Source organism: Lacerta agilis, chromosome 4 (genome assembly GCF_009819535.1).
Source record: "Lacerta agilis isolate rLacAgi1 chromosome 4, rLacAgi1.pri, whole genome shotgun sequence".
Taxonomy (NCBI): domain Eukaryota; kingdom Metazoa; phylum Chordata; class Lepidosauria; order Squamata; family Lacertidae; genus Lacerta; species Lacerta agilis.
This window is the reverse complement of record NC_046315.1, coordinates 12,933,445-12,960,875: the sequence shown is the minus strand read 5'-3', so window position 1 is coordinate 12,960,875 and position 27,431 is coordinate 12,933,445. Positions and strand designations below refer to the sequence as shown.

The 27,431-nt window shown below is 41.6% G+C and overlaps 1 protein-coding gene across 1 annotated transcript in view; it reads right to left on the bottom strand.

Annotated features, from left to right (window-relative positions):
* The window catches only part of TMEM135 (transmembrane protein 135), a 166,277-nt gene that overhangs the window by 85,562 nt on the left and 53,284 nt on the right, over positions 1–27,431 (bottom strand). The window contains exon 5 of the mRNA XM_033146094.1: positions 13,249–13,314. Coding sequence (XP_033001985.1) covers positions 13,249–13,314 — 66 coding nt within the window. The remainder of the gene's footprint in view (positions 1–13,248; positions 13,315–27,431) is intronic.

The following is a 27,431-nucleotide window of genomic DNA, read 5'->3' as shown; positions in this document are numbered from 1 at the left end:
CTCTCGGCGCTGCAATTGGTCATTGGAGCACTTCTCCAGCCTGCCACTGCGCAGGACTGGAGGAGGGCGTGGGGCGGCCGGGAAGGAGCCAGAGGGTCCCCGTGGAAGGGATCCACGCGGAACACGAACAGAGATCAATCCCGGCACCTATTCTCCGTGCCCGGCGCATGCCCAGCCTTACATCTGGAACGGGATCCTGTGTGGAGAGGGGGGTGGGGACCTCCCTGCCGGGGGAGTCGCCCTCCAGCTGCTGCCCACCTGGAGGGAAAGGGGGACGTGGGGGGCGCCGGAGGGATCCTTGCACCACGGCACCAGATAGGCTTAAGACGGCCCTGGTAAGGGCAACCCTCCATTTACGCATTTTCAAGGTGTCCACACACACACATCACCTTGAAGCTGGAAGATGCATGAAAAGTGGCAAAAAGTGTGTGAGTCTTTGCCAGTGCAATCCCAGGAGCCTTTGCACCAACCTTTGAGGCCTGCAGAGAGTTGGCGTTTGAGCAAGGAGATTTGAAGGGAGTGATTGTAGTAGAGCAGGGATGTCCAACTTCCAAGAGACTGCAATCTAGTCCCACTAAAAATAACCTGGCAGTGATCTACCTGTTATATTGACCAAAGTTGTTGAGCTTTTTGGGAGTAGAAAGACCCAAAGTTATGGAGCTTATTTGTTTTTTTGTTTGGCGGTCGATCAGGGTCATGTGATCGACCAGGAACGATCCGCGATCGATCGGTAGATCGCAATCAACCTGTTGGACATCCCTGTAGTAGAGTTTGTGGGAGTTTGGGTTTAACAAGGGTTTCCAGAGGTTTAGAGGGTGTGTGCAGGCTTTTCATTGGTGTTCCCAATATGCACGATTTCACTTAAATGTGCGGTGCCTCGGAATGGATGCGTAAGCGAGGAGTTGCCTGTACCTGTATCCATATCTGATTTTAAAGTCAATGTTCTAGTAAATTAGGCATCCTGTTCATTTCCGATACCCTGCTTAATTGCATTTGTGTAAAATAACAGGATATTTCACTGCTATAAAACATTAGACAATGGAACAAGGTTCCAAAAGAAGCCATCAATGGAGCTATTCAAATCAGGATACTCCATCCATCCATTAACAGCCATTTATGAATAATTAACTCAATCTGTACAACAATGAGGGTGGCTAAGCCAGCCTGCTCATTAGAGGCCCACTTTTGGCATTAGTGGCCATAGGCTGAATTGGTACTGATGAAAAGAGAATTTAAAGGGGTGGGGGCTTTGGCGAAATTAAACTGTTATCTGAGGATTAGCAACTGCGGCTGGCAACAGAGCACAGGCAGTGCTAGAAAGTAACTAAAAGCACAGCTACATTTGTTCAATATGTGAGTGTCTTACTATTAACCAGAACACAACATTTAACATAAAATGTATGGATGTTTCTCCCACCATTTGGACGTTACGAGTGTAGCTCTTTTCCAGCATCTAAGAACTCCAGGGAGGCATACCACATATGCCTGGTTTCTTGATTTGGGGAAAGAGCAATAATTTAAAGGGGAGGCAGCTGGCATTTTTAAGCAGAGATACAAATGCAAACTCCTGCTTTCTGGGTGTTTGTGTGTCAGCTTCAAAGTTTTCCAAATTGTGAAATATATCCCAGCCAGCCAGCTGGCAGTACACGCTCATATAAGAGATAGTAAACAACTCAGAATCCTTCAAGAGAACTTGGCAGCCGTTCCATCAGCTTTATGAAATCAAAATACAATATGGACATTGAATTGTACAGAAGTTCCTCAGCGATGTAATTCAGGAACCTAACTGTGCCTCTTTAAGTTTACCATGTGACTAAATGCATTCTGTAATTAAAAAATGTCAAGTACCGGTATCTTGGTAGAAGCCCAATGGAGAGATTGCTTCCAGTCCTCCACAACTCCCCAGAATCCTTTATGTGTGCTAGTTATGTAAATACACAATATGGGCTTGTGTGAACAGAGAATGTTGAGAGATGTGGGGCTTGCAAAGGAAGTCAGCGACTCAGGCCCTGTTCTGGTGGCGTTGGAGCCATTGATTCACAGCTCCTTCCTGTTCTCCAAAATACAATACTAGATGTCCTGGGCCATCAGAAGGAGCCCATGTTTAAGTTCTTCCCTTAACTCCTGCTGCCCCAGTTTTGAAAATATGCAACAATGGCATGGGGAAGAGCCATGACACTTGTTCTAAGAATTTTAAGGTCTCAAATATAGAATAAATATTCATAAATGCACAAATATCTAAATATATGAACCATGTGTCTGAAATAGTATAGGAGAGCAATCCTGAAGCCATTTTGACTCTCCCAATGACCCCAAATATTCCTCTGCAGCAAGGGAGGCAAATGGGGAAAGCCTTCCCATTGTCTTTTCGCTTGCAAATCCTGTCTTAAGGGCGTATTTGTGTATGAATAGGATGAGCCAGTGTTCTCGAAGCTACTAACAAGAGTTTGGCCAAACTGCGAGAGGCAGTGAAGGATAGGCGTGCCTGGCGTGCTCTGGTCCATGGGGTCACGAAGAGTCGGACACGACTGAACGACTGAACAACAACAACAAGGGTGAGCCTGTGACCTGGATTCAGAAACTAAAATATTAACCATCACAAAAGGATAGCCAGGATAGTAATGCAATCAGTGACCATTATCAGGTATCCTGGCAGGCAGGATTTCTTCTGTAGACCGCCTCCTTCTGTAATGTAAGTATGATGTTTTGGGGGTGGTCTAAAAAGGGACGTGGGTGGTGCTGTGGTCTAAACCACTGAGCTTCTTGGACTTGCCGATCAGAAGGACGGCGGTTTGAATCCCCATGACAGAGTGAGCTCCCATTGCTCGGTCCCAGCTCCTGCCAACCTAGCAGTTCGAAAGCACGCCAAAAGTGCAAGTAAATAAATAGGTACCATTCTGGCGGGAAGGTAAACGGCGTTTCCATGCGCTGCTCTGGTTTCAGTGTTCCATTGTGCCAGAAGCGGCTTAGTCATGCTGGCCACATGACCAGGAAAAACTGTCTGCAGACAAATGCTGGATCCCTCGGACTATAAAGCGAGATGAGCACCACAACCCCAGAGTCGTTTGTGACTGGATTTAGCTGTCAGGGGTCCTTTACTTTTACCTAGTGCCACAGCGACTACATTACACCAGGAAAAAGTAAGGCACTGGGTCAAGGATGAAAAGTCCCATTTCATATTTTTGCAGCACTGCCTCAACTGATTGACAAAGAAGAAATGAGGGACGCGCATTATGTCACTTTGATAAAAAAAAAAATTTACAGAAAAGTAAAGAACAACCACCAACAATGTGCTTACATTGCTGTTCTTTGGAAAGCCAGCTCCTTGGGGCCCTGCCTGCAGGACCAGATATGTGAGGCAGAGGCCGTTGCCATGCCTGTGGCAAAATGGAATTTATGCAACAGAGAAGAAAGACACATAAAAAGGGGAGACTGCAGAAACCATAAAAGTCTGGAGAGATGAATTCAGAATTCTCATCTCTGACAAATATTTTCCTCCATTATTTTTGCAGCTCTGGGCAGCCAGGATGTAGAAAGCTCCAACTGCAGTGCCAGCAGAGAGGGCTGCAGGAATTTTTACTCCTCTGGGTCCCAGGGACTGAGGGATCTTCCCACTTCCCAGCAGAGCCCTGTTCCTCTCAAGCCTCTTCAATTGCTGGTCCCTTTCTCACATTTATTAGAAGTTGGCTGCAGGGCTTACTGCACATAGCAAGTTTTTGGAGAGACTATGATAGGGACAACCACCTCCTCCACCTTCACCATGGGTAGGCTTCATTGAGAAAAGCCTTCTATCATTTTACTCCAGTTTCTAAAACAAGGAAAGAAAGCAAAAACCTGCATCCCACAAAAGCACATGTGGGAAGTAGTGTAAATTGCTGAACTGCTTTATATTTCAGTCTCATCTCATTAAGTTGCATTGCTTACTTGCTCAATGTTTTGTTTCTCCTCAAACTGCCTGCTTACACTCACATGAATTTCCTATTACAGTTAGGTAGCCGTGTTGGTCTGCCATAGTCAAAACAAAATAAAAAATAAAAAATTCCTTCCGGTAGCACCTTAGAGACCAACTAAGTTTGTTCTTGGTATGAGCTTTCGTGTTCTGAAGAAGTTTGCATGCACACGAAAGCTCATACCAAGAACAAACTTAGTTGGTCTCTAAGGTGCTGCCGGAAGGAATTTTTTATTTTGTTATGAATTTCCTAGTTACTTCCCTCCAAAGAGCTATTAACTTGGGAGTTGGAAGGAATAGGGCATGATGATTGCTCTACCTCCTAGCAAAACCTGAAATTGGAGGTTTGTTGAACCACAGAAACACACAGAGAGAGGTAGAGAAAGAGCAATGAGGAACTTTAATACTTGCCACACTTCTGCAAGATTCCAAAATCCAGTAGCAGCCCCAGAGCAACTCGTTTTTCAGTAGCTTGAACACATAGAGTCCTCTCAAAAAACAGAAATACTTACATTTCTATTTTTGTGTAATGAATGGAAAGACAGATTCACAGCTATAACAGGAGCTTCTATATAGGAGACTAATTAATGCCATATGTCTGTGCAAATTACTAAACCAGATGTGCTCCACAGAGTAAGAAAATATTTCATATTCTATTTTCAAAAACAAACAAACCACCAAGTGAAAAAAAAGAGTTAGAGAACAAATCATAACGGTAGTTATCAATGATTTCTTCTTAATATATCTTTATATTCTGATTTTTAATATTATATTCTATGGGGGGAGGGACTTGAAGGTCTAACAACAGCCAAAAGCCAAATTACCCAACTTCAGCAGTATGCCATCACATAGGGTCCCAATTCAGCAATGTAGCACGACAGAGGTTGTGCACCTCCTGCTTGGTGGTTTTTCTTATATATTTGCTGTTGCGTTCTTTCTCCAAAATGACAGAAGGAGGTTTTAACATCACCGTTTTTAAAACACAATTAGTGGTTTGGCAGATGACTGAGAAAGGCAAAATGGAAACGAAATGTGCACTTCATTGTATCCTGATTTAAAACAAAGAACTACTCACTGGCAAAGAGCGAGGATGAATGAGTGAGTGTGTTAGGGGAAACACAGACATGACAGTCGTATTGTAGTGAGACCACACTGGAAATGTCCTCCCTACATACAGTTCAATTCTTCTCCACAGCTAAGACAGTGGTGGGTGGAAGGGGAAATGGTTCTTCAAATTTTAAACAGAAACCAGCTGTTCATGTCTCAGGTTGGCTATCTTCCCTACATGTTTTCAGACACCTCAACCCAACATAGCAGTTTTAACAAGGAGAAATAGCAGAGGTGGGCATAACCCAGACGATAACAATGAAAACCTTCCCAACAAAAAGCTATTGACTAACAAGGAAAAGCCCTGACTAGCAACCAGAAGTTGGTTGCCATTTGTGAGCTGGGTTGCCAACTTGAAGGAGCACCATAGCTCAGTGACAGAGTACATACTTTGAAAGCAAATGGTCCTCCCAGGTTCAATCCCTGGTATCTCCATGAAGGACTGGGAAAGAATTCAGTCTGAAACTCTAGAGTCACTGCTGGTCAGTGTAGGCAATGCTAAGTTAAATGACAAAGTGGTCTGGTCTCTGTTTATGGCAGGTTCCTGTGTTCCATAGTGCAACAAGCATGTACAGATTTCTTGAGGAGGTACCAAATAATGATCTGTTGAACTTTTAAGCATTTGCAGATGTCCAAGCTCGCAGCAAGTTTAAAATGTCCCCACAGCATTCAAATTTATTTGCTTTCAGCTTTAATGTTTGGGGTCACTGCATTTCCCAGCACATCCTATATGTAGATGGGGATACAGGTTTTCAGAGATGCCAGGAAATGCTTTCTGCAGTTGCTCCCCAGGAGAAGAAACAAGGAGTTCCCATTCTCTAAACCCACATGGCCTTGTAATTGTACATCTGCCGGTTGATTCCCCATTATTCCTTCGCTTTATTGGACAGGCAGAATGCCAACAGAATGCAAGAAGAGAAGAGAAGATCCTTATGTGGTCCAAAGGAAAGCAGAGCAATATCTTTGGCACCAGCTTGGCTGCAGGAGTTGCCAGGAGGCGGCCTTTTCTTCCCCCGAAGAAACCTGCTCTTAGTTTATTGTTTATTTTAATTTTTACAATGTTTTAAATTCTTGTTAATTGTTTTTTATCCATAATTTTACTGTTTTATATTTTTAGTAAACTACTTTGAGGCTCATTTTACAATCAGGCAGTATGTACATTTTATGAAATAAAGAAATAAACCTCCTTTAAAGCCTTCTAAGTTGGCGGCCATTGCAGCCTTTGTGGGAGCAAATTCCATATTTTAACTATGTATGTGTGGTGAAGAAGAAGAAGAAGAAGAAGAGGAGGAGGAGGAGGAGGAGGAGGAGGAGGAGGAGGAGGTGGAGGAGGAGGAGGAGGAGTTTGGATTTGATATCCCGCTTTTCACTACCTGAAGGAGTCTCAAAGCGGCTAACATTCTCCTTTCCCTTCCTCCCCCACAACAAACACTGTGTGAGGTGAGTGGGGCTGAGAGACTTCAGAGAAGTGTGACTAGCCCAAGGTCACCCAGCAGCTGCATGTGGAGGAGCAGGGAATCGAACCCGGTTCACCAGATTACGAGTCTACCACTCTTAACCACTACACCACACTTTCCTTCGCCTGCCCTGAATCTCCAACATTCCGTTTCATTCAGTAACTCTGAATTCTAGCATTATCATGGAGATGCCGGACAGAGAATTTGGCATACAGAGCATGTGCTATAAAATGAGCTCCAGACTTTCCACAATGGCACACCTTTGTTCCAGTTCATAACACTGTGGATTTCCCACTTCTTTTCCCATTTGTGTGTGTTTCCTGTACGTATGAGCTTCTTTTCATAAAAGGTGGGCTGTTGTATTTAAAGAGAGTCAAGACAGCTCAAAGGTGCTGAAGATAAACTTTTAAAGCATCAGTGTGCTTCACCTTAAAAAAAAAGGTACAGAGGGTCCAGTCCTGCAGTTAATAGAATACCCTGATCCACAGTGCAGCCAAGGGGATGTGCAGTCAAAAGAATTTAAAGAACCTAAAGAATTTAAAGAACCTAAAAAATAATTCTAAGTCAATAAACATCATGTAATACGAACTGCGACATAGTGGATTTGGTCTGTTTCACTGACTTTACTGTTCTATTACTCTTTGTTAAAACATCTCTTTGAACTGCTATGCAATGGAATCCCTCTCTCCTAGGAAAAAAGACACACTCACACTTTTAGAATTTAATGTTGGTTACAGTCTTAGTGAAATATTGGTAGAAATGATTTAAGGAAACACAGGATTCACTGGGCAAAAATGATAAAATCCTACATATTCTGGATCCGCATGCATTCTGCTAGGCACAGAAAGAATTGCATGGCATCCAACCAATTTCAAATAGCTGGCATTGTCATAGGCTCCTATGATGTAATTGGAAGGAAAATTCCACAGTATTAACTTGCACTTAATCTTCATTTTGCCAAGAGTTAACATTCTTCAAGCATACATGTTAACAGGGTTACAGGGTTACAGAATTCTAGAAAAGCATTATTTTCTCACACTCTGACTGAACATTCCAGGAAACCTTTACTGTGCTCAGCTTTCCGCAAACATCACATTTGAGACAAACAAGTATGAGATGTTTCAGCTCCCGGGACCATATTCTTAAACTGATGGACAAAAAAATAAATAATCCGGAATTTCTATGGACCATAAAACTAGGGTTGCTAATACAGAATGCTCAAATTATAACAAGTGTGTGTTTGTATGTACAAAGGGAAAAGAATACATGCAGAATGGAAGTTTGTTATCTTCTCCACAAATTAACATGATAGCAGCAAAGCATTCAGACAACAAGGAGGGAAACCAGAGATGACTGAACAATCCGTGAGAACGGAACTTTTGAACCCACTATAATAATGACATCTTTGTGATACGAAGGAGAGGGGTGAGGAGATCAGATGTCTAGGATCACATCACTATTTTGCTCCATAATATGCCTGTAACTGGGGCCTGGCATGCCCTCAAGCTGAAACTATACATGAAAAAAGGGAAAACATGCCGAAAACAATATTAATTAAATCAGAATCGGCTTAAAGAGTAACTTTCACTGCTTTTTTTCACTGCTTTGTCAGTCTATAAACTGCAGGAAGCAGTTTATGAACTGAAGATCTCTTTCATGCACTATACATCTTATCAAACAGACAGATCATTATGCTGCTAAGTCAAGAGTTAAAAATAAAAAAGCACAATTATTCAGCAGTTTCAAGAATAAATTCCTTTCTTAAAGAAGAATTGCCTTGTTTAAAAAGGTGCATTTCAGAATTACCCTTGCTTGGACTGTGTTTTTAAAACTCCTCTTTTCTAGCAGCCTCTCATGCCTGGCACCACCACTACCACATCACCCCCCAAAAAGGCCATTTTTAAAAAAGTAGTTAAAATCAGCACATTTTTGAAAGGTTAGTCCACAATCTTGATTCAAAACAGTGTCCAATTGTATCACATAGACAAAAAACTGCTCCTTGATCTCAGGAACCATCATACTTTAAGAGGTGTCAAAATGCAAATCAAACAGGCAAACAACTTTCCAAAATGTATAGTAGATAAATCCTGGTATTAAAATAGTGATATTTTGGGGGGATAAAAAATAAAAAAGTTCTTTACTACATTTGCATCAGTTGAAGGAGGTCAGACAAGTGTTTATCCTCAAAGTAACCTTTTCAAGTAAGCTAGGTTGAAATATTGTGATTAACTTGAGGTCACCCATTGAGTTTCATATGATTGTGTTCTGTGTAACAGTCATCAACAGGTTTTCCACACCCATCAGCCAATCACTCATTCCCACCACCCTTCAGAGTAATACCCCTCCTCACTCTCTCACTATATATAAGGGTCTGGTGACTTCTCTTTCAGTGTATCTGAAGAAGTGCACACGAAAGCTCATACCAAGAACAAACTTAGTTGGTCTCGAAGGTGCTACTGAAAGGATTTTTTTTTTTTTTTTACTATGGCAGACCAACACGTCTACCTACCTGTAACTATATCTACAAACGTTTCTCTTCATTTATTGGGACACACTCTGTAGTCTCAATGTAGTGATTTGCCCTGGCACTTTTAAATTTAGTGAATCATCCCCATCCCTCCTCCAGAGTAGTGGAGCTAGGGGCTATGCAGCATCCTGTGCACTCACCCATTCATGGAGCTAGGCAGCATCCTAAATCTATGACCTCTCCCTACTTTAATGCTAAATGTCTCTCTTGGGGCCACTTCAAGTAGAATTAATAGATCCTGACTTGGATAGGAGTTCAGACAAATTAGGAACTTCTGAAGTTGCTGACACAGACCCTTTAAATTCTCATTATTTTTGATGAGCGGAAGTTGCTGGGCACGGCAACTTAATTCAAGGAAGCCAAACATGCCACGATTGTGGAGCTTATTCCAAATATATCTCTGTGGAAGAGCATGTTCCATCACAAAAGACCTTTTCCTGCAACATCCCAAACCTTGCCGTGTGTTTCTTTCTTGTCCGATCAGCTGCTTCAACCAGTGGAAGTAGATCATCTGCTTGAAGACACAGATGCTACACACAGATGCTATCAGTTCCAGAATAGTCTACATAGATAAAAGATCTCTTATCGCTTGTTACATTCTGGGGAGAACGCTCAGAACAGGCCAAGTCCAATACATCCCTGCCCTCACCACAAAGTAGCAACTGGAACAGGCTGCATCTGCATTTATTTGGATATGATTCCCTTCCTGAAGACCAGATCCATCCCCAGAAAGAAGTTCAAATAAACACCACAGCCCAATTCACTTACTTCTGCTGGGAGGGAAGAGACATGCGAGACCTAGAGACTCACACAAGGTGAAATGTTCTTCATCTGTAATTATGAAAAGCTGGGAACTAGATGAGCTAATCCTATCAGAGACCATTTTACAGCCTCCCCCACCCCCAACTCCACACCATCAAGTACCTGCTCTAGGGACTTGGCAGAAGCTCATTCACAACACTTGCCAGGCAGCTGCCAAGATATTGCTTCAACCCTGGCCATATCCCAGTTGTTTGGCTGCCCCAGAAACATGATCTGTGCAGAAATCTCCAAGCTATTTGTGTGTTCATTAGAATATAGATGGGCAGTAAGAGAGCCTTGAAATTCAGTTTCAGTAGGAACCTGGATGCAAGCCAGATCCATCTCAATCTATTGCTGAAAACAGGAGCATTTTGAGATGCATTTTCACCCCTGCAGGCTAGCAGAGAAAGGTGTGTAAGACGGTCGGTCGTAGAAATCAAGTTGGCAGCTTGCCCTAAGAGAAAAGAGAGATGCTGGGAAGAATCTAAAGGCCAGCTTCACAATGTTTAGGGAAAACACACTGCTCTTTAGCTCATATATCACTTGCCATCCGGAGCCTGACTGTACTCTTCTGCTGGCATATGGATATTATCTTATACCTCCAGCTTCCCAGTGCCCTTTTGCAGCCAATAAATGGGAAATTTGCTGACATGGTCCTTACTGTTTAACCCCTGAGACAGAAACACCCATTCATCATGATGTTGTTGTTGTTGTTGTTGTTGTTGTTGATTGAATTTATGTACTACCCTTCATCTGAGGATCACAGGGTGGTTTACAATATAAAAACACAGAAATACATACCCTCATAACAAACAAATATACTCCACACACACAATATTTATGGCAAATACGTTCACATTCTTGCAAGTTTAATTTGAAAATTACAGCACAAAATTGCCCAGGGTGTCTTTGGGGAAAAAAACCAACAACCTCAAGACTTTGAGTAAAAACCTGTGGAAATCAGGGGAGCAAAGGGTTGGATTTGTAAATAAGACGAGTGTTGCTTAGCAGCAGGCAAACACTGTAATTTCCTCCAAGAGCTTCCCTGAGAATCATACCATTTTGGGAAACATGGGAGAGGATCACAGTTGCCTTTGTCCAGCAAATCTTTATTCCCAAAGTGCTATTTTCAGAATTATATCCAGCTTTTCTATATCTGATATAATATGGCAGAAGACAGATGACACCATGAAATAAGCCTCCTTAATGACAAGTATCTCAGTTAATTTATTTGGGACCTGAGAGGCTTCAAGAGGCAGGAACTTAAAAGAGAGACGTCTTGCATCTTTCATGGTCCCTTGGTGATGGTCCTCAAAACACAAATGACAACTATTGTTAAAGGCAGAAAAAGAGGGTATAGAGAAAGACAGGCATGGCTAGAAATAAAATCGCAGCTCAATGCTCTTTAAATTCCCAGTGCTCTAAAGTTATGTTCAGGACTGACAAAACCTTTACAAAATAGTCAGACATCAACATAATGGCTATGAGCAAGAGGAGAAATGGGTGACCTCTGAACCACTAAACATTCTCCAAAAAGCGAGTCTTGATGGAAATACTTCAGCAACAAGGAGAGAAATCTGCTCAATCCTGAAGGCAATTATATTCTTGAATTTCATTACCTCCCCTGATACTATTAGACTTCTTGGAGATCAGTCAACTTCATGACCATAACCAGTCCTGAGGTAATTTTTCACAACCCTGTGGCTGTTGTTGAACAGGAAAACCAGTCCAAGAATTATCTGTCTCACTTTGATGAATGACACTTGGCAGCAACGGATTCCAAATCTCATGCCAAAACCTTGTCAATAATTCTGTAATCCATATGTAAACAGCAAATAACACAGCTTTCAGCACAAAAACCTGGTTTCTTATGTGGAAAGGCTGACAAAAGTAAACTATATTCATAGCCAGAGAGGCTATGGAGATGACTCTCCTGGCATGCAGAAAAGCTGTAAGCAGGAAATAAGGGGGAAGATTTCCCTCAAATATTCAGCATTATAAACTGCAAATCCATCTGGACCTGGAAACAAGCCAACCCTGAAGAGTCCTTAGTGACTTCTCTTGTTTGAATAGTATTTTTTTTAATTCAAAAAAAGCTGTTTGCTTCAGTGCAATGTGAGGGTCTGTTATTAATTCAGGACTAGTCTTGCTTTTCTCTGCCTATCCCCAGCACCAGCCGCGCTTGCCACATTGACAGAAATTACCTTAAAATGATTTTAAATAATGCATTATTTTAATATATACTAGGTGATGTGTACTGGTTAAAACCAAACACCAAGGATCTGACCACAGGCTTTTCTGTCTATACTCATCCGATCTGTATCATTTCCTCATCTTCCCAACAATTTAGCTTTTGGGGATTTTACCACCAGATTAGCACTTCTGAACTGAGCAAGTATACTTGGAACTTCCAAGTATTAATCTCTTCAGTTCTGGCTTTAACTGTATTTTCAGTAAGAGCAAGCAAAGACTCAGCATCTGCATTTTTCTTTTTTTCTTTTTATTTCTAAAAAGTTTATGCCACTTAACACAATAAAAAAACTACACAGTTTACATTAACAGATCAAATCTGTTAAAATTTCCTAAAAATGAATTAAAAACAAAATGCAACTATAGATCGCAAACAAAACAAATTAATTATCTTCATAGCCACAAATCTGAAGGTTTGGTCCTTTTATAGAACTCTGCTCTCACTTACACAGTCTGTGGAACCCTGCTAGTTGCTGTATTTTGACTGATGTTCTAGTTATTTCAAATGCTAAGATTTTATATTGTGTTGTGATGCCCAAAGATCAATAAAACTGATGAAGTGCAGGATATTAATTGAACAAATAAATAAATACAATATAAAGGAACAAATCTTGCTGAAACTGAACATAACACACGTTCATCAAAATTGCTCATAACCTCTCCATTACTCTGGATTTCATTCTCTTAGGTCTACAGCAGATGGAATACTGGTCAAGAGACTTGAATTCCCCTACCTTTTCACTATGTCAGGGTTCCCCATGATTACTATGACACAGCACAGCTGCAACTTTGTATTATGGTCACCATAAAGCAGGGATGACCAAAACCTGCTAACAGCTTCAGACCTTGTTTTCAAATTGGAGTTACAATTTTCAAGAAAAAGTTCTGCCTTCTTAATTGTGTATGAAAGCTTTTACTTTATGTCTTTGGTAACAATCACCACTAAGTTCAACAATGAAACAGGGTCATGTCACAAATATTGCCCATTATACAACTGGGATCTGGAAAGGAGGTGAAGTTGCAGTTGGAGGGTCCCTATTCACTGTTCCAGGCATCCACACCTTATTTCAGTATAAAACTCTGTATTTCCCCCCCAAGATGGCACAAAGTTCAGTTCTAAGACTATAAACAGCAGGAGAAAACAAACAGAATCTTACCTCTCCATGTCTTAAAGGAGTAATTGTTCCTCTTGACACCCCCATGCGAAATAGAGTTTCGGTGGCCTGTGTACAAAAAAGTAAAGTTATTTCAAAAAGCAGTCAAATCTGGAATCCTTTTTTTCAAATATCCGCAAAAATAAAACCATACCTACATGGCAATCCTACACACACTAGCTTAAGAGGTAAGCTCCACTGAAGTCAATGGGACTTACTTCCAAGTCAACACAAAGAGGACTGCAGTTATTAAATGATTTCTGTAAAACCTACATTGTATTATTTCCAGGTGAAAGTGCTAAATGAATGAAATTTTTACACATAGTAGTTGACATTTTGCATGCTGATGTGGAAATAACAAACATGAACATAAACACCCATACCCAATAAACAGCATTTGAAAATGTTACTTTATTACAGAAAAGTAATAACAGATATATCTCATGAAATGAAGAGGTCTGCCTTCTGTGTAGCTCAGTGCAACAGCTTTTAGAGAGAGCTAATTACTGTATATAGAAAACATAAGCCTTTTCAACAATGGTCACGCACAAAATAATGCAGGCACTGAATAATCCTCTTTTCTGACCACCAGTAGCATCATGCAGTGATTAAAAAGATAAAACAAAGAAAGAGAAAAATAGGTGAACAAATTGCTTGCCGGTTTTTATCACGTGTTTCTGACTGAATGAACTAAATGGTTGGCATTAGAAAGACTCATGCCATTACTAGAGGAATGCCCTTTCATTCATTGTAAGGAGAGGAACATGACACAAATAGCTTTTTAAATGCACAACATACATGGTGAATTGCTTTCCTAAAATCGCACAGCGAGGTGAGCATGAATGCATAATAATTTTAACTGTCCCTTCCACTTTCCACTGGTTTATAAGCATTTTTATTTCCTCATACTTTAAACTTTTTGTTTCCAATGAATGCCGCCGCCTACTCTCAAACTTTTATTTATTAGCTCATTTACACCCACATAAGTCCATACCAGCTCCAATACCTACTTCTGTTTCTCCCTCTTGAAGATTAAAGGGGTGAGAACCTCATGCAACCTTTTGTGTTCTTCAGAATTGATTCCTTTCATCCATTCTTTCCACCAACATTTTAAGGATGTTTCACCCAAATAGAACATTCTGTCAAGACTGCTAAGCTCCCTTTGTTTCCATTGAAAACCAGTGGTGTGTGTGACTTTCCTTCTTCTCCTACTGGCAAGAGATCTCTTTTAATATGCTTGTACTCACACAGCTAAAATAAATTGTCAAAGCTCCTAAAAGAAAAAGAGAGATGTTCACATCATTTGTGAATCTAGGGCCACAGATCCCTTGATAGGATCACCCCTCACATGCGTTGAGTGCAGCTAAGAAGATTAGAACTAGACTTCCTACTTAAACTGGAGGGAAAGGCCTAACATGCACAAAAGCTTCAAGAACAGGGGCGGCAGCAGCAGCAGCTGACTATTCTAGGGGATTATGTAATTAGCCAATACAAAGAGCAAGACCAGGAAGTATAAGAAGATGTCATGTTAACATAAAAACCCGTGACTGTAGCAAAAATGTTAAGTGAGTTAATAAAGTCCACCCTTATAAAATTTACTTTATGAAAATTTATTTTCATTTTTTAAAATGTTAAAAATAACCTCATAACATAAAGGGGAAAATTGAGAAATTTGAATTTGGGGTGGAATTTGGGTTGAATTACCAGAATTAACACAGAAATTTAAATGCTTTGGAAATTTCATACACAACCTCAACACACTCTGCTAAAAATTGTCTTTCAGATTTTAACAGCGCACTACTGTAGCACAGAATTAAAGGTGCAATGCACTTAAGCTCTGCTCCCATGAAAGAATCCAACAGTTTTAATATTCTACATCAGAATATGACTTGACCACCAAGCTTCCATGTTCCGATAACCTCCAAATTGTATTATTGCAATGCGCTCTACATGGGGATACCCTTAAAGATGACTCGGAAACTTCCACTGGTCAAAAATGTAGCAGTCAGATAACTGGCTGGGCATTTAGATCACATGTTAAAGTGAATGTATTTGCCATATAATCCCATGTTTTAAAACAGCTGCATTATTTGCCAGTTCACTTCTGGGCCCAGTCCAAAGTGCTCATGTGCTTGAATAGAATCTCATGAAAAAGCGCCCTGAACTACCATAGTGGGTGAGTGTATGCTGTTAGTAAGCACTCCAAAAATCCAGCTTTTGCCATGGTAGCCTGCACCTGAGAAGGGAAGTTGCGGTTTTGGCCTAGAGAAGCAAGGGAAAAGCCTCCATTATTGTAACCGAGGCGGTGGATGTTCAAGCAAGCTGAGTTACAACGCCTCTCCTCTTAAATGCACTGATTGCTTTCTCCCTCACTATAAATCTCTGCCATCCCCCTGTAAAGGAAACTAAAGCATCAGACTCCTTGAAAATATGATCACCTAAAATGCCACTCCTTTGGCTTCTCCTATCCTCCTTCTAACCAAAACAAAAACAAACAAACAAAATTCCTTCCAGTAGCACCTTACAGCACTGTTGCCTGGTGTGCCGTGGGAAAATTACTTTATATATAGTCAATATAGGCACAGAGTTAAATTTTTTAACATTTTCTAATGGTGGTGTGCCTCGTGATTTTTTTCATGAAACAAGTGTGCCTTTGCCCAAAAAAGGTTGAAAAACACTGCCTTAGAGACCAACTAAGTTTGCTCTTGGTATGAGCTTTTTGCATGCACACGAAAGCTCATACCAAGAACAAACCTAGTTACTCTCTAAGGTGCTACTGGAAGGAATTTTTTTATTTTTTATTTTGTTTTGACTATGGCAGACCAACACAGCTACCTACCTGTAACTCCTTCTAACCAAGTTTGTTTCAATAGCTCCAGGCTTTTGCCACAAGAGGCAAAATGATATGTTGATCCCTTTCTCCCTGGGAAAGCACAATAAGGATGAATTTTTAAAAGACCTTTCTCAGACATTTAGAACCAATACTTCTGGCTGGCACCATTTCAATACTTTTAACACCTGATCATTGCCAGCAAGACAGTATTTAAGAGTCTTTGTCTTTTCTCCTTACCAACAAAGGTATAAAAGAGCTATCAGCTCCCTGCACAGGGCCTTTCTTATGTACTTTCCCCCACCCCACTCCACCCCACTCTCCTTAACCTTCCATTCTTCCATTGTCTTTCTCTTTCTGTTGCTAAAGAGGTACCTCAAACTACAACACATCTACCAGCAGAAATAGGGCGTATTAAATCTGCCTTTTCTCTTCCCTCTAAAGCTTCTATCCCTGCCCCCACCCTGCCTTTCCATTTTCAGCATGCTTTATTTCCCTGGTTATGCTCTTTCTTCTTCCTGGGTTGTCTCCCCACAAAATCCCACTCTACTTTGCTCATTACACACAGTGTAAAAGCAGAGCTTTAATACTCTGCCATTGACCCCAAAGTCTCGCACTTGCATTCTTTTTAGTGTTACATGGGTGGCGCTGTGGGTTAAACCACAGAGCCTAGGGCTTGCTGATCAGGAGGTTCGAATCCCCACAACAGGGTGAGCTCCTGTTGCTCAATCCCTGCTCCTGCCTACCTAGCAGTTTAAAAGCATGTCAAAGTGCAAGTAGATAAATAGGTACCGCTCCGGCGGGAAGGTAAATGGCATTTCCGTGCGCTGCTCTGATTCACCAGAAGCAGCTTTGTCATGCTGGTCACATGACCCGGAAGCTGTACGCCGGCTCCCTCGGCCAGTAACGCGAGATGAGCGCCGCAACCCCAGAGTTGGACACGACTGGACCTAATGGTCAGGGGTCCCTTTACCTTTACCTTAAAAATGTGCTAAGGAACATGGTGGTGCAGTGGTCTAAACCACTGAGCCTAGGGCTTGCCGATCGATCGGAAGGTGGGAGGTCTGAATCCCAGTGACGGGGTGAGCTCCCGTTGCTCAGTCCCCGCTCCTGCCCACCCCTAGCAGTTCAAAATCACATCAAAGTGCAAGTAGATAAATAGGTACCGCTCCGGCAGTAAGGTCAACGGTGTTTCCGTGCGCTGCTCTGGTTTCGCCAGAAGCAGCTTAGTCATGCTGGCTACATGACTCGGAAGCTGTACGCCGGCTCCCTCAGCCAGGAAAGCAAGATGAGCGCCGCAACTCCAGAGTCATCCGCGACTGGACCTAATGGTCAGGGATCCCTTTACTTTTTTTAAAATGTGCTCAGAGCTCAACCTGCCTTCTTTCTCTGGCCACTTTTCCTTACAACTTCATCCTTTTTCCTATCCCTCATTCAGCAAACATTCTCTCCACTTTTCCTGTTTGGTTTTATTGCATCCTAGTTTTTCAATATGTTTTAGAATATAATTTGACTATTTTATTCATTTTATACTTCTTAACCCTTATACTTCTTAACTTCTTCTTAACCCTTGGGGTACCAAATTATAGGTTGCATCCAGGTTTCAATGTCAAACGATCCAAATGGGGCGGGAGACAAATCAGAGTTGCATGCGAGAACTGCTGTCTCGCATATAAACTGCACACTTCACAATGGTGAGCCTCTTCTTCTCAAAGACTCTCCTTCAACTCTAATCTGGCAGCAACCAATACAACAGGCTGTAGGAGAGGGAGAGATGGGAAGCAGGGCCCATACCGTCAAGTCTGCTGAAAAACCAGCTACATTGGGTTCCTCCAGTCCCTGAAATGTTTACATAACAACTGGTTGTTTTAAGTATTATTTGAAAACTGGTGCCTGAGTTTGATCCTTCCCCCACCCCATCCCCTTTTTTCCTTTTATGTCAGGTATTTTAGACTGTAAACCAACAGGCTGGGATGGCCTTGCTTTAAGTGCTTTTATGCATGCGGCTCTTTGAACCTTTTTGGCTGAATAGCAAGTTAAAAATACTGCAAATATCCTATTTACTGGAATCTAATGCTCACCTTTTTTGGCCAAAAAATTACGTTGCAAAATTTAAGGTGCACATTAGATTCGATGGCACATTTACATTTGCCAGCAAATACTTTTCTTGGTTTCAAGGTTCTGAAAATTGAGGTGCGCATTAGATTCGATGGCACATTAGACTCAAGTAAATACGGTAAATAAAGGCATGGCATCTCAAAGCTGTTATATCGGCCAGGAAAAAAGAGCAGGAAGCCAAAGGGGTTCACAATTAGAACTTGAAAAAATCCCTTCCCAGCCTCCTCACCAAGGTCATTAGGAAGGAGAAAATGTTAGCTCCATATTAAGACACACACAACGGCTAATGAAGAGCCGCTTTAGCAGGAGCTCCCAATAACTTTTATGTTCTGACACTAATCCGGTGCCAGTCTGGGCAAGTGTAAACCCCTCCTCCATGTACATAGTAGCATTCCTACAGCAATTAAAGTAACTGCTCGATTATCAAATACAACAGCAAATCCACTTTGTAAAGATCAATAAAATGAGATGAATTATATTAAAAGTCCTTTCTATGCAAAATTTAAGTGGCCTGCTGTATCAACAGACTCCTAGGTAACCTGCACCCACAAGTATTAGATCAACACTGGATAATCCAGAGCTTTCCAAACTGTGTTTCGGCTGCAGTGTGAAGGTGTGTTGCGGGAACGCTCCCCATGCTCCTCAAGGGGCTGGAAAGCGGTTAGTTTAGCCTCCAGTTTGCTAATAAAACTGAATGGCCATGCCACGAAATGATGCATGTCTAAAAGTGTGTCACCAACATTAAAAGTTTGGAAAGCTCTGGGATAATCCATTGGCCCTTCACATAAATAAGGACAAATGTACAGAAATACCCAGTACATTTAGAAAATGAAATGCTGTGCCAGAGGATATACAGCAGGCTCCATCACAGCAGGCCTTTAAAGGGGTCCTGAAAACTTGCTTGTTTTCTATCAGGTTCTGTTAAACAGCATTGTAATCAGGTTGTTGATTTAATAAAGTTGTTTTAGTTATAGTTATTTATCAGATCTTTGTATTTTCAGTGGTCTAGATCAGGCATGTCCAAAGTCTGTTTCGGGGGCCTAATCCAGCACACCAGTCGGTTTAATCCGGCCCCTGTGGCAGTTCATTTCCTGGGGTAAAATAAATTTTTTTTAAAAAAGGGTCAGCCCTTTGGTTGGCCCTCACACATGTTCACTTCATCAAATCTGGGCCTCTTTGAAAAAAGTTTGGAAACCCCTAGTCTAAATGTATTTTAGTGTTGTTACAGATTCTTATCAGTTCTTTGTTTTTAGTGTTACGTATCTATTGGGGATTTTTTTTAAGCTTACTGAATAAGAGGAACAACAACCAGTAACAAAAGATGTGGACAAATACAATTTATAGAGTTTCTCCAATTTTAGAATGGTGAAATAACTTCCACATGGGAGCTCATGGAAACTTTGGGAAATGCCAGCCCACCCCTTCCCAAGCACTGAAAAGTCACTGTGGTATCTAATCAATGGCCAACTCAATGGGGGACTGACTGGGAACATACCCAAATAGTGTATGAAGGATATGATAAATGAAACTACACTTGGCACATAATGGGGCACACAAACACTTTGTATATAGCCAAGATGACTCCACAGCCAGAAGCTGATTCTGGTTAAGAATGCTAGAGGAATTTGATCTTTGCAAATTCCACTATGAACTACCTGATCCCATACCTCCCAAAGTAATACAAGAAAGTTACAAATTCAGAAGGAAATGTGCTTAACATCCATAGCTAAATGCAATTTTTGTACTGGTTTCTGTCATGAGTCCCAAGTGTCCTTGAGGGGGCTGGTCTTTTCAGGACAAGGGGTGGGGGGAGTTTAAGGAGGTGCCCAATGGCAGCCCTGGTAAAGCCACATTACAACCGCAGGAGTTATCCGAGCTGTGAGCGGGTGAGGACTAGTTTGATCCCAGAGAGGAACCCAGTGGGTTGTCACCTTGCTGGGGCTTGTCCTGCCTGCCCTACTCCCATTTTGGTACCCCTCCCGCGCCACCAGAGCCTCTGTCCTCACCAGCCTCTGCTGATGAGCCTCCACACCCCCACCAAAGGCATCCAATGCTTTTTCTGATTCTGAGTTGGCACTGTCATCTCTTCTATCACCTAGGTAGGACATGGAGAACCAGAGCTGGCACAAACAGACAGCTCAGGCCCAGACACCAAGGCGAAGTTCCTGTGTGCTGATGCAAACCCAAACTGAATCCTGCTTGCAACACTGAAAAGCCGTGCCCACCCCTCTCCTTTATAACAAGAGCCCAAGGAACATGTCAGCTGTTGGATCAATGTCTTAGCTTCCCTAGCCATGCCCTGAACCTGTTGTGCTGATGATCCTTGCTTTGCCTTTCTACCATATATTATTATTATTATTATTATTATTATTATTATTATTATTATTATTATTCCCCCCACCCATCTGGCTGGGTTTCGCCAGCCACTCTAGGTGGCCCACAGCACATCTAAAAACATAATAAAAACGTCAAGCATTAAAAACCTCCTGATACAGGGCTACCTTCAGATGTCTTCTAAAAGTTGTGAAATTCTTTATCTCCTTGACATCTGAAGGGAGGGTGTTCCAAAGGGCAGGTACCACTACCAAGAAGGCCCTTTGCCTGGTTCCCTGTAACTTCTCACAGTGAGGTGGACCTCTGTGTCCAGGCTGAACAATGGGGGTGGAGACGCTCCTTCAGGTATACTGGGCCAAGGCTACTTAGGGCTATAAAGATCAGCACCAAAACTTTGAATTATGCTTGGAAACATACTGGGAGCCAATGTCGGTCTTTCAGGACCATACTGATCTGAGCAATAAAGTCTACAGTAAAAAATTGAGATCTGAGTCAAAGTCTGTCATCCAGCAGGAGCCAGGACAATTTCTTTGTAAAAAAAAATATTGCAAACATAGAAATGGAGAAGATTTATGAGTGAACACAAAAAAGTGACTCTGGGCAGAAACTGACTGATTAGTCCATCCCTAGCAAAGTGAAGTGAAGCACCTATAAATTAACTTTATTAATGACTAGCCCCACTCCATGATAGTATTATGCAAGATATTAAATGGGAAGAGTGAACTACAAAGTAAACATGCCTCATATGGGGATATTCGGAGTACCGGTACATTGGCTATACAGACACCCTTGTAACTAACTAACTCACTCTCTCTCTCTCTCTCTCTCTCTATATATATATATATATATAGAAAGTTTGCATTCTGTAGAACAATATAAATTGGCGCTCATAATACCCACATTGAAGCTGCTAAATGGGAGCATTTTCCAAAACAATATGCATTTTATAGGCGGCAATTTCCTTCAAAATGACAAACAATGCGAGCGCATTTGACTCAAAGCCTATCTTTCACAACTGAATAGCACATTGTTGTTTAAGAGACTAAATGTCTAACAGAACAAAAATTGTTTCTGATTGGTCTATAAGAGGGACAAATGGCTGTACTCTAGGGAACAGCACTGATATGGTGGCCAACCAACTGCAATGCTAAGCAGCAGGCAAGTATGTTGTAGGAATCCAAGATTTTTTACATGTTCTCAAGGTAGGAGAATCCATGTATCGTGCACCAGAATCCTGTACAGACTAAAAATCAAATTTAGACAATGGCTGGGTTTGCACATCTAGGAAACCATATTAAATCATTTACCATGAAGAAGCAAGTGGTTCCCATGCAGAGGCGTAGCTGGGGGGGGGAGGGTGCACTGGGCACCACACTGCGGGGCATGGCACTTCCTGCGGGGCCTGGTTTGCAGCGCACCCGGGCCACGTGTCTCGCCTGGGAGTGACTTGGTGGCTCGGGTGCCTGCAAGCTCTGCAGAGCCAGTGTGGTGTAGTGGTTAAGAGCGGTAGACTCGTAATATGGGGAACCGGGTTCGTGTCTCCACTCCTCCACATGCAGCTGCTGGGTGACCTTGGGCTAGTCACACTTCTCTGAAGTCTCTCAGCCCCACTCACCTCACAGAGAGTTTGTTGTGGGGGAGGAAGGGAAACGAGAATGTTAGCCCCTTTGAGACTCCTTCGGGTAGTGAAAAGCGGGATATCAAATCCAAACTCTTCTTCTTCTGCACTGGCCAAAATGGCAACGTGGGGCTTGTGTCCACCCACCGCCTCTCCCTCAGCCCCCCTACAGCTGGGGGGGAGGCAGCAGTGGACTCCGTGGAGACTCCACGCAGTGCGCCCTGCCCCAACTTGCCCCGCCCCCGGGCGCAGGGCACATGCACCACCCTGGGCGCCTGAGTGGCTAGCTACACCGGTGTTCCCGTGTCTTCCTCTGTTATCACAAGTGGGAACAACAAACCACAACCCCTGACACACATGTTATGAACAAACCAAGGTTCAAAGTTTGCTTTACTCCAAGTAAGCTAAGCAAACCACAACCTATTACCTATCTATTTATTGAATTCATATCCCACTCTTCATCAGCCATGTGATTCTAGGGCATGCCACAACAATAAAAAATGAAACAATAAAAACCAAGGTGAAGCCAATTTTTGTTCTCCACTTCCCAATCATAGTTTGTTGAGAATGAAACAAGACACAATTCCTGGTTTGAATAGAAGGTTAAAAACCAGGGCACGTGGTTTCTTGCTGCAGCTTGCACTATTTTAGTTTAGTTTATTTATTAGATTTATATACTGCCCTTCATCATAAGATCTCAGGGCGGTTCACGTTATAAAATACAGGATAAGAACATGAAAATAAATAAAACGAAACGAAACAGCAAAACAATAACCTCCCCTTCCCACACACACATTTAAAAGGCTGTATTAATCAGCCAAAGGCCTGGTGGAAGAGGAACATTTCCAAGTGAAATCAACAGGACGTAAAAGCACTAAATTTATGCCCAAAGAAATACAGCAATATATTTTAGGCCTATAATATGTAGCAAACAGTTGTATATTTTGCTCCAGTTCCATGTCACATCCTTTCCCCAAAGTATTTACTTAAAGAGTAGGAGTCTCCCTCACCCAACATTCCTAAAAATTGGAAATATGGGTGACACATAGGAGTAGTACAAGATTTAAAGTGCCCCTCCTTCTGTTTCAAATCCTGGATAGGGGCCAGACCACCCAACAAATAACTCTTAACTCTAGCCATCCCAACACAAAATACCGTTGAATTTAAAACAAATGATCTTGTAGCACCTTAAAGGCAAACATGTTTATTGTAGCATAAGTTTTCATGGGCCACAGCCGATTCATCCAATGAGTTAATAATTAAATTCAATTAAAATGTGTGCTTTCCCCCCTAGTAATGCATATTACCTCATCACAGACGAGATACAATGTGACAGCAGGCTGCACTATCATATTTCCTCATAACATTTAAATAGCATGCCAATTATTTTGCAAGATAGCATGCCAATTATTTTGCTCATATCAGTTTTCTATCATGCACAGCATGGATTCAACCAAGAGCTTGCAAACTCATGAAAACCTCTAGTTCCAGTATTCATAGCTATCAAAAAAGGTTTTAACAGCACATCTTTCACAGAGATATAATATGCTATTATTGTTAGAATTCAACCCCCAAAGAACAGCTGAAGCATTTCCAAGAGAGTTAAGTCAGCCATGCTACTTGACACTTGGTAACTTGCCTGAATCCAGCAGAAACTGCCACAGATAAGCAGCCCATCAGGGCAGCCCAAACAAGTGAGATGCAGGTCTGCACCAGGAGGCAAACATCAGGAGCATGGATGCAATGCAAAAAGATGCTCCTGATGTTTGCCTCCTGGTGCAGACCTGCATCACACTTGTTTGGGCTGGCCTGATAGGCTGCTTATCTGTGGCAGTGCCAAAGAATGCTCCAACTACCGCACAATTGTGCTCATTTCACACGCTAGCAAGGTTATGCTTATAATTCTACAAGGCAGGCTTAAGCAGTATGTGGACCGGGAACTCCCAGAAGTGCAAGCTGGATTTCGAAGGGGCAGAGGAACCAGAGACCAAATTGCGAACATGCGCTGGATTATGGAGAAAGCTAGAGGATTTCAGAAAAACATCTACTTCTGCTTCATTGACTATGCAAAAGCTTTTGACTGTGTCAACCACAGCAAACTATGGCAAGTTCTTAAAGAAATGGGAGTGCCTGGTCACCTCATCTGTCTCCTGAGAAATCTCTATGTGGGACAAGAAGCTAGAAGTTAGAACTGGATATGGAATAACTGATTAGTTCAAAATTGGGAAAGGAGTACGACAAGGCTGTATATTGTCTCCCTGCTTATTTAACTTCAGAATTCATCATGCGAAAGGCTGGACTGGATGAATCCCAAGCCGGAATTAAAATTGCCGGAAGAAATATCAACAACCTCAGATATGCTGATGTCACAACCTTGATGACAGAAAGTGAGGAGGAATTAAAGAACCTTTTAATGAGGGTGAAAGAGGAGAGTGCAAAATATGGTCTGAAGCTCAACATCAAAAAAACTAAGATCATGGCCACTTTCTTGGGCTCCATGATCACTGCAGATGGTGACAGCAGTCACGAAATTAAAAGACGCCTGCTTCTTGGGAGAAAAGCAATGACAAACCTAGACAGCATCTTAAAAAGCAGAGACATCACCTTGCCGACAAAGGTCCGTATAGTTAAAGCTATGGTTTTCCCAGTAGTGATGTATGGAAATGAGGGCTGGAGCATAAAGAAGGCTGATCGCCGAAGAATTGATGCTTTTGAATTATGGTGCTGGAGGACACTCTTGAGAGTCCCATGGACTGCAAGAAGATCAAACCTATCCATTCTTAAAGAAATCAGGCCTGAGTGCTCACTGGAAGGACAGATCCTGAAGCTGAGGATCCAATACTTTGGCCACCTCATGAGAAGAGAAAACTCCCTGGAAAAGACCCTGATGTTGGGAAAGATTGAGGGCAGAAGGAGAAGGGAACTACAAAGGACAAGATGGTTGGACAGTGTTCTCGAAGCTACCAACGTGAGTCTGACCAAACGGCAGGAGGCAGTGGAAGACAGGAGTGCCTGGCGTGCTCTGGTCCATGTGGTCACAAAGAGTCGGACACAACTAAAAGACTAAACAACTACATATTCCATGCATAAATAAGCCATGGGAGCCAAAACTGCCGGCCCAGAAAATTATGCAATTTAAACCCAACCTCTCCCCAGATTTAATTTTCTGAAACCAACTCACAAATTTTCCTTAAACATGGATATAAGAAAATTGTTTCAAAGTTATGAACAAAGATAAAGAATATTAACAACAATTACCAATCTTTGTGTTGGAACTACAGTATCAAGAGATACAGATAGCTTTTCTCCCCATGTGGTGGAGATGCAAGGTGTAAAAAAATAGCTTTTTAAAAATTATTTGTTATGTTTACATACCACCTTTTTTCCCCAAGGAGCTCAAGGTAGTATACACGGTTCTCCTATCTGTTTCATCCTTACAACAACCCTGTGAGGCAGGTTAGGCTAAGAGATGACTGGCCCAAGCTCACCTGGTGAGCTTCATGGCCGAGTGGGGATTTCAACCCTGCTTTCCCAGGTCATAGTCCAACACTCTAACCAAATTCACCTTCCATTATTTTTACTAAACTATGTGAAAACAATCAGTTAGATCAGAAAAAAGGAGAACTGGTTTCTACATGGTTGCTGCAGCCAGAATTTGGGGTTTTGAGGTTATGGTCAAACTGACAATTTAGGTATCAAGAAGGAAGACAGAGTCAAGGTAACTTTTTGTTACAGAAAAATAAAGTGGAAATGGGGGGGAAATCTGAATAGAGGAATTCCTGATCTAGCTAGAGGGATACTGATTTTATTTAAGCATACTTGTGTATTTTTTAAAATTAAATGGCAGGGTAAAAATGAATACACAATATACAGGAGCTGGAAAATGTGAAGCAAAGAGCTACCATATGTCCTATGCATACAGTAAGTTTACAGTAGAGCACAGCATGTACTCATGCACCAACTCTGGTGCTCCATCATAGCTCTAGAGTTAAAACTGGTGATCAATATACCAGACAACAGGATTCCCAAGCAGAGGAAGTTTATAGAACGTCTCCAAGATGTTACAGGTCAAAAAGGGCCTCAGATGTGCGGCTGACTTTGTCGTTTCAACATGAGTAACAAGATAGGTTTCTGAAGTGACTTGTCAGCACCAGGGGCTAACGCTCATGAATAATAGTTCCTGAGCCAAAACCTGCCTTAGAGGGATGAATATCTTGCTGTGCAAAGTGTTAAGACAGGGCACATGCTGGTCCGCTTGCATTAGCATAAGCAACAGAAACGTTTCTTGCTTACAAAGCTACATTGAGAAATATTAGGTTTACGAACAAGGTGAGGGCAATTTGGAATACAAATTGTACAGATCCTGTTGAGAAAATGTAAAGTGGGCAGATGCGGGACAACAGACTTACTATAAGGCTCAAAAGATTTATGTTTTATATATTTCACAATCATAACAGTTTCAATTTGTAAAATTACACTACCTTTTACATTCCCCAAAAGGCCAAAACAGATTTATGTGTACAATGTTTATAAAAGGATGACGTCCCCATCCCTATACTAGTTGTTTTTCATGTATATTGATTGAGTCCAATGATTTATACATATTTTAGGAAAATGGAAAATGCATCCTGTCCTGGCTGCCAGTGATTTATCACAAGCTCTTGGTAAACAATAAATATTACCAATTGCATCTAATTTGGGTGACAAAGCTTTTTTGTTCCAATACACATATGTCATGCAATCCCTCTGAACTAATCAGAAACAGAACAAGACTTAACCTATTTCACATTTCTTGACGTTACCCCTGCCTCCTGTCTAGACAGATGGCTAATTAGAACAGAATCATTTCTTACGGAGGATACATGTAATATGATACAGAACTAGCTGGTGCAATATTTACTTTTGGAGTATAGTCAAAGTGAACCAAAGACCTATAATTAATTGGATAGGAACAGTTAAAAGCTCAGGCATATACTATAAAGGTGATATTTTCTTTTTAAAAATTGAGCCTTTTCCCTAGAAAGTGCATTGGTTATATAAAGGAAGGCAAGGAATAACGGGCTTTGAAGACAGACTTTTATATTTTCTTACATAAGTTATATCCTCTACCTTTGACATAAATTTTGCTGCAAAGCAGTAAAAAACAAAAGCATAATTTAATAACTAATATAAAGCATACAAACTAAAGCAGTAAATTAAAACAACAATTGAAAGCGGAAATAACCCTTTCAAATAAACAGTAAAATTAAACTGCTCTTTTTTTTAAACCCACTTAATTTAGCAGTT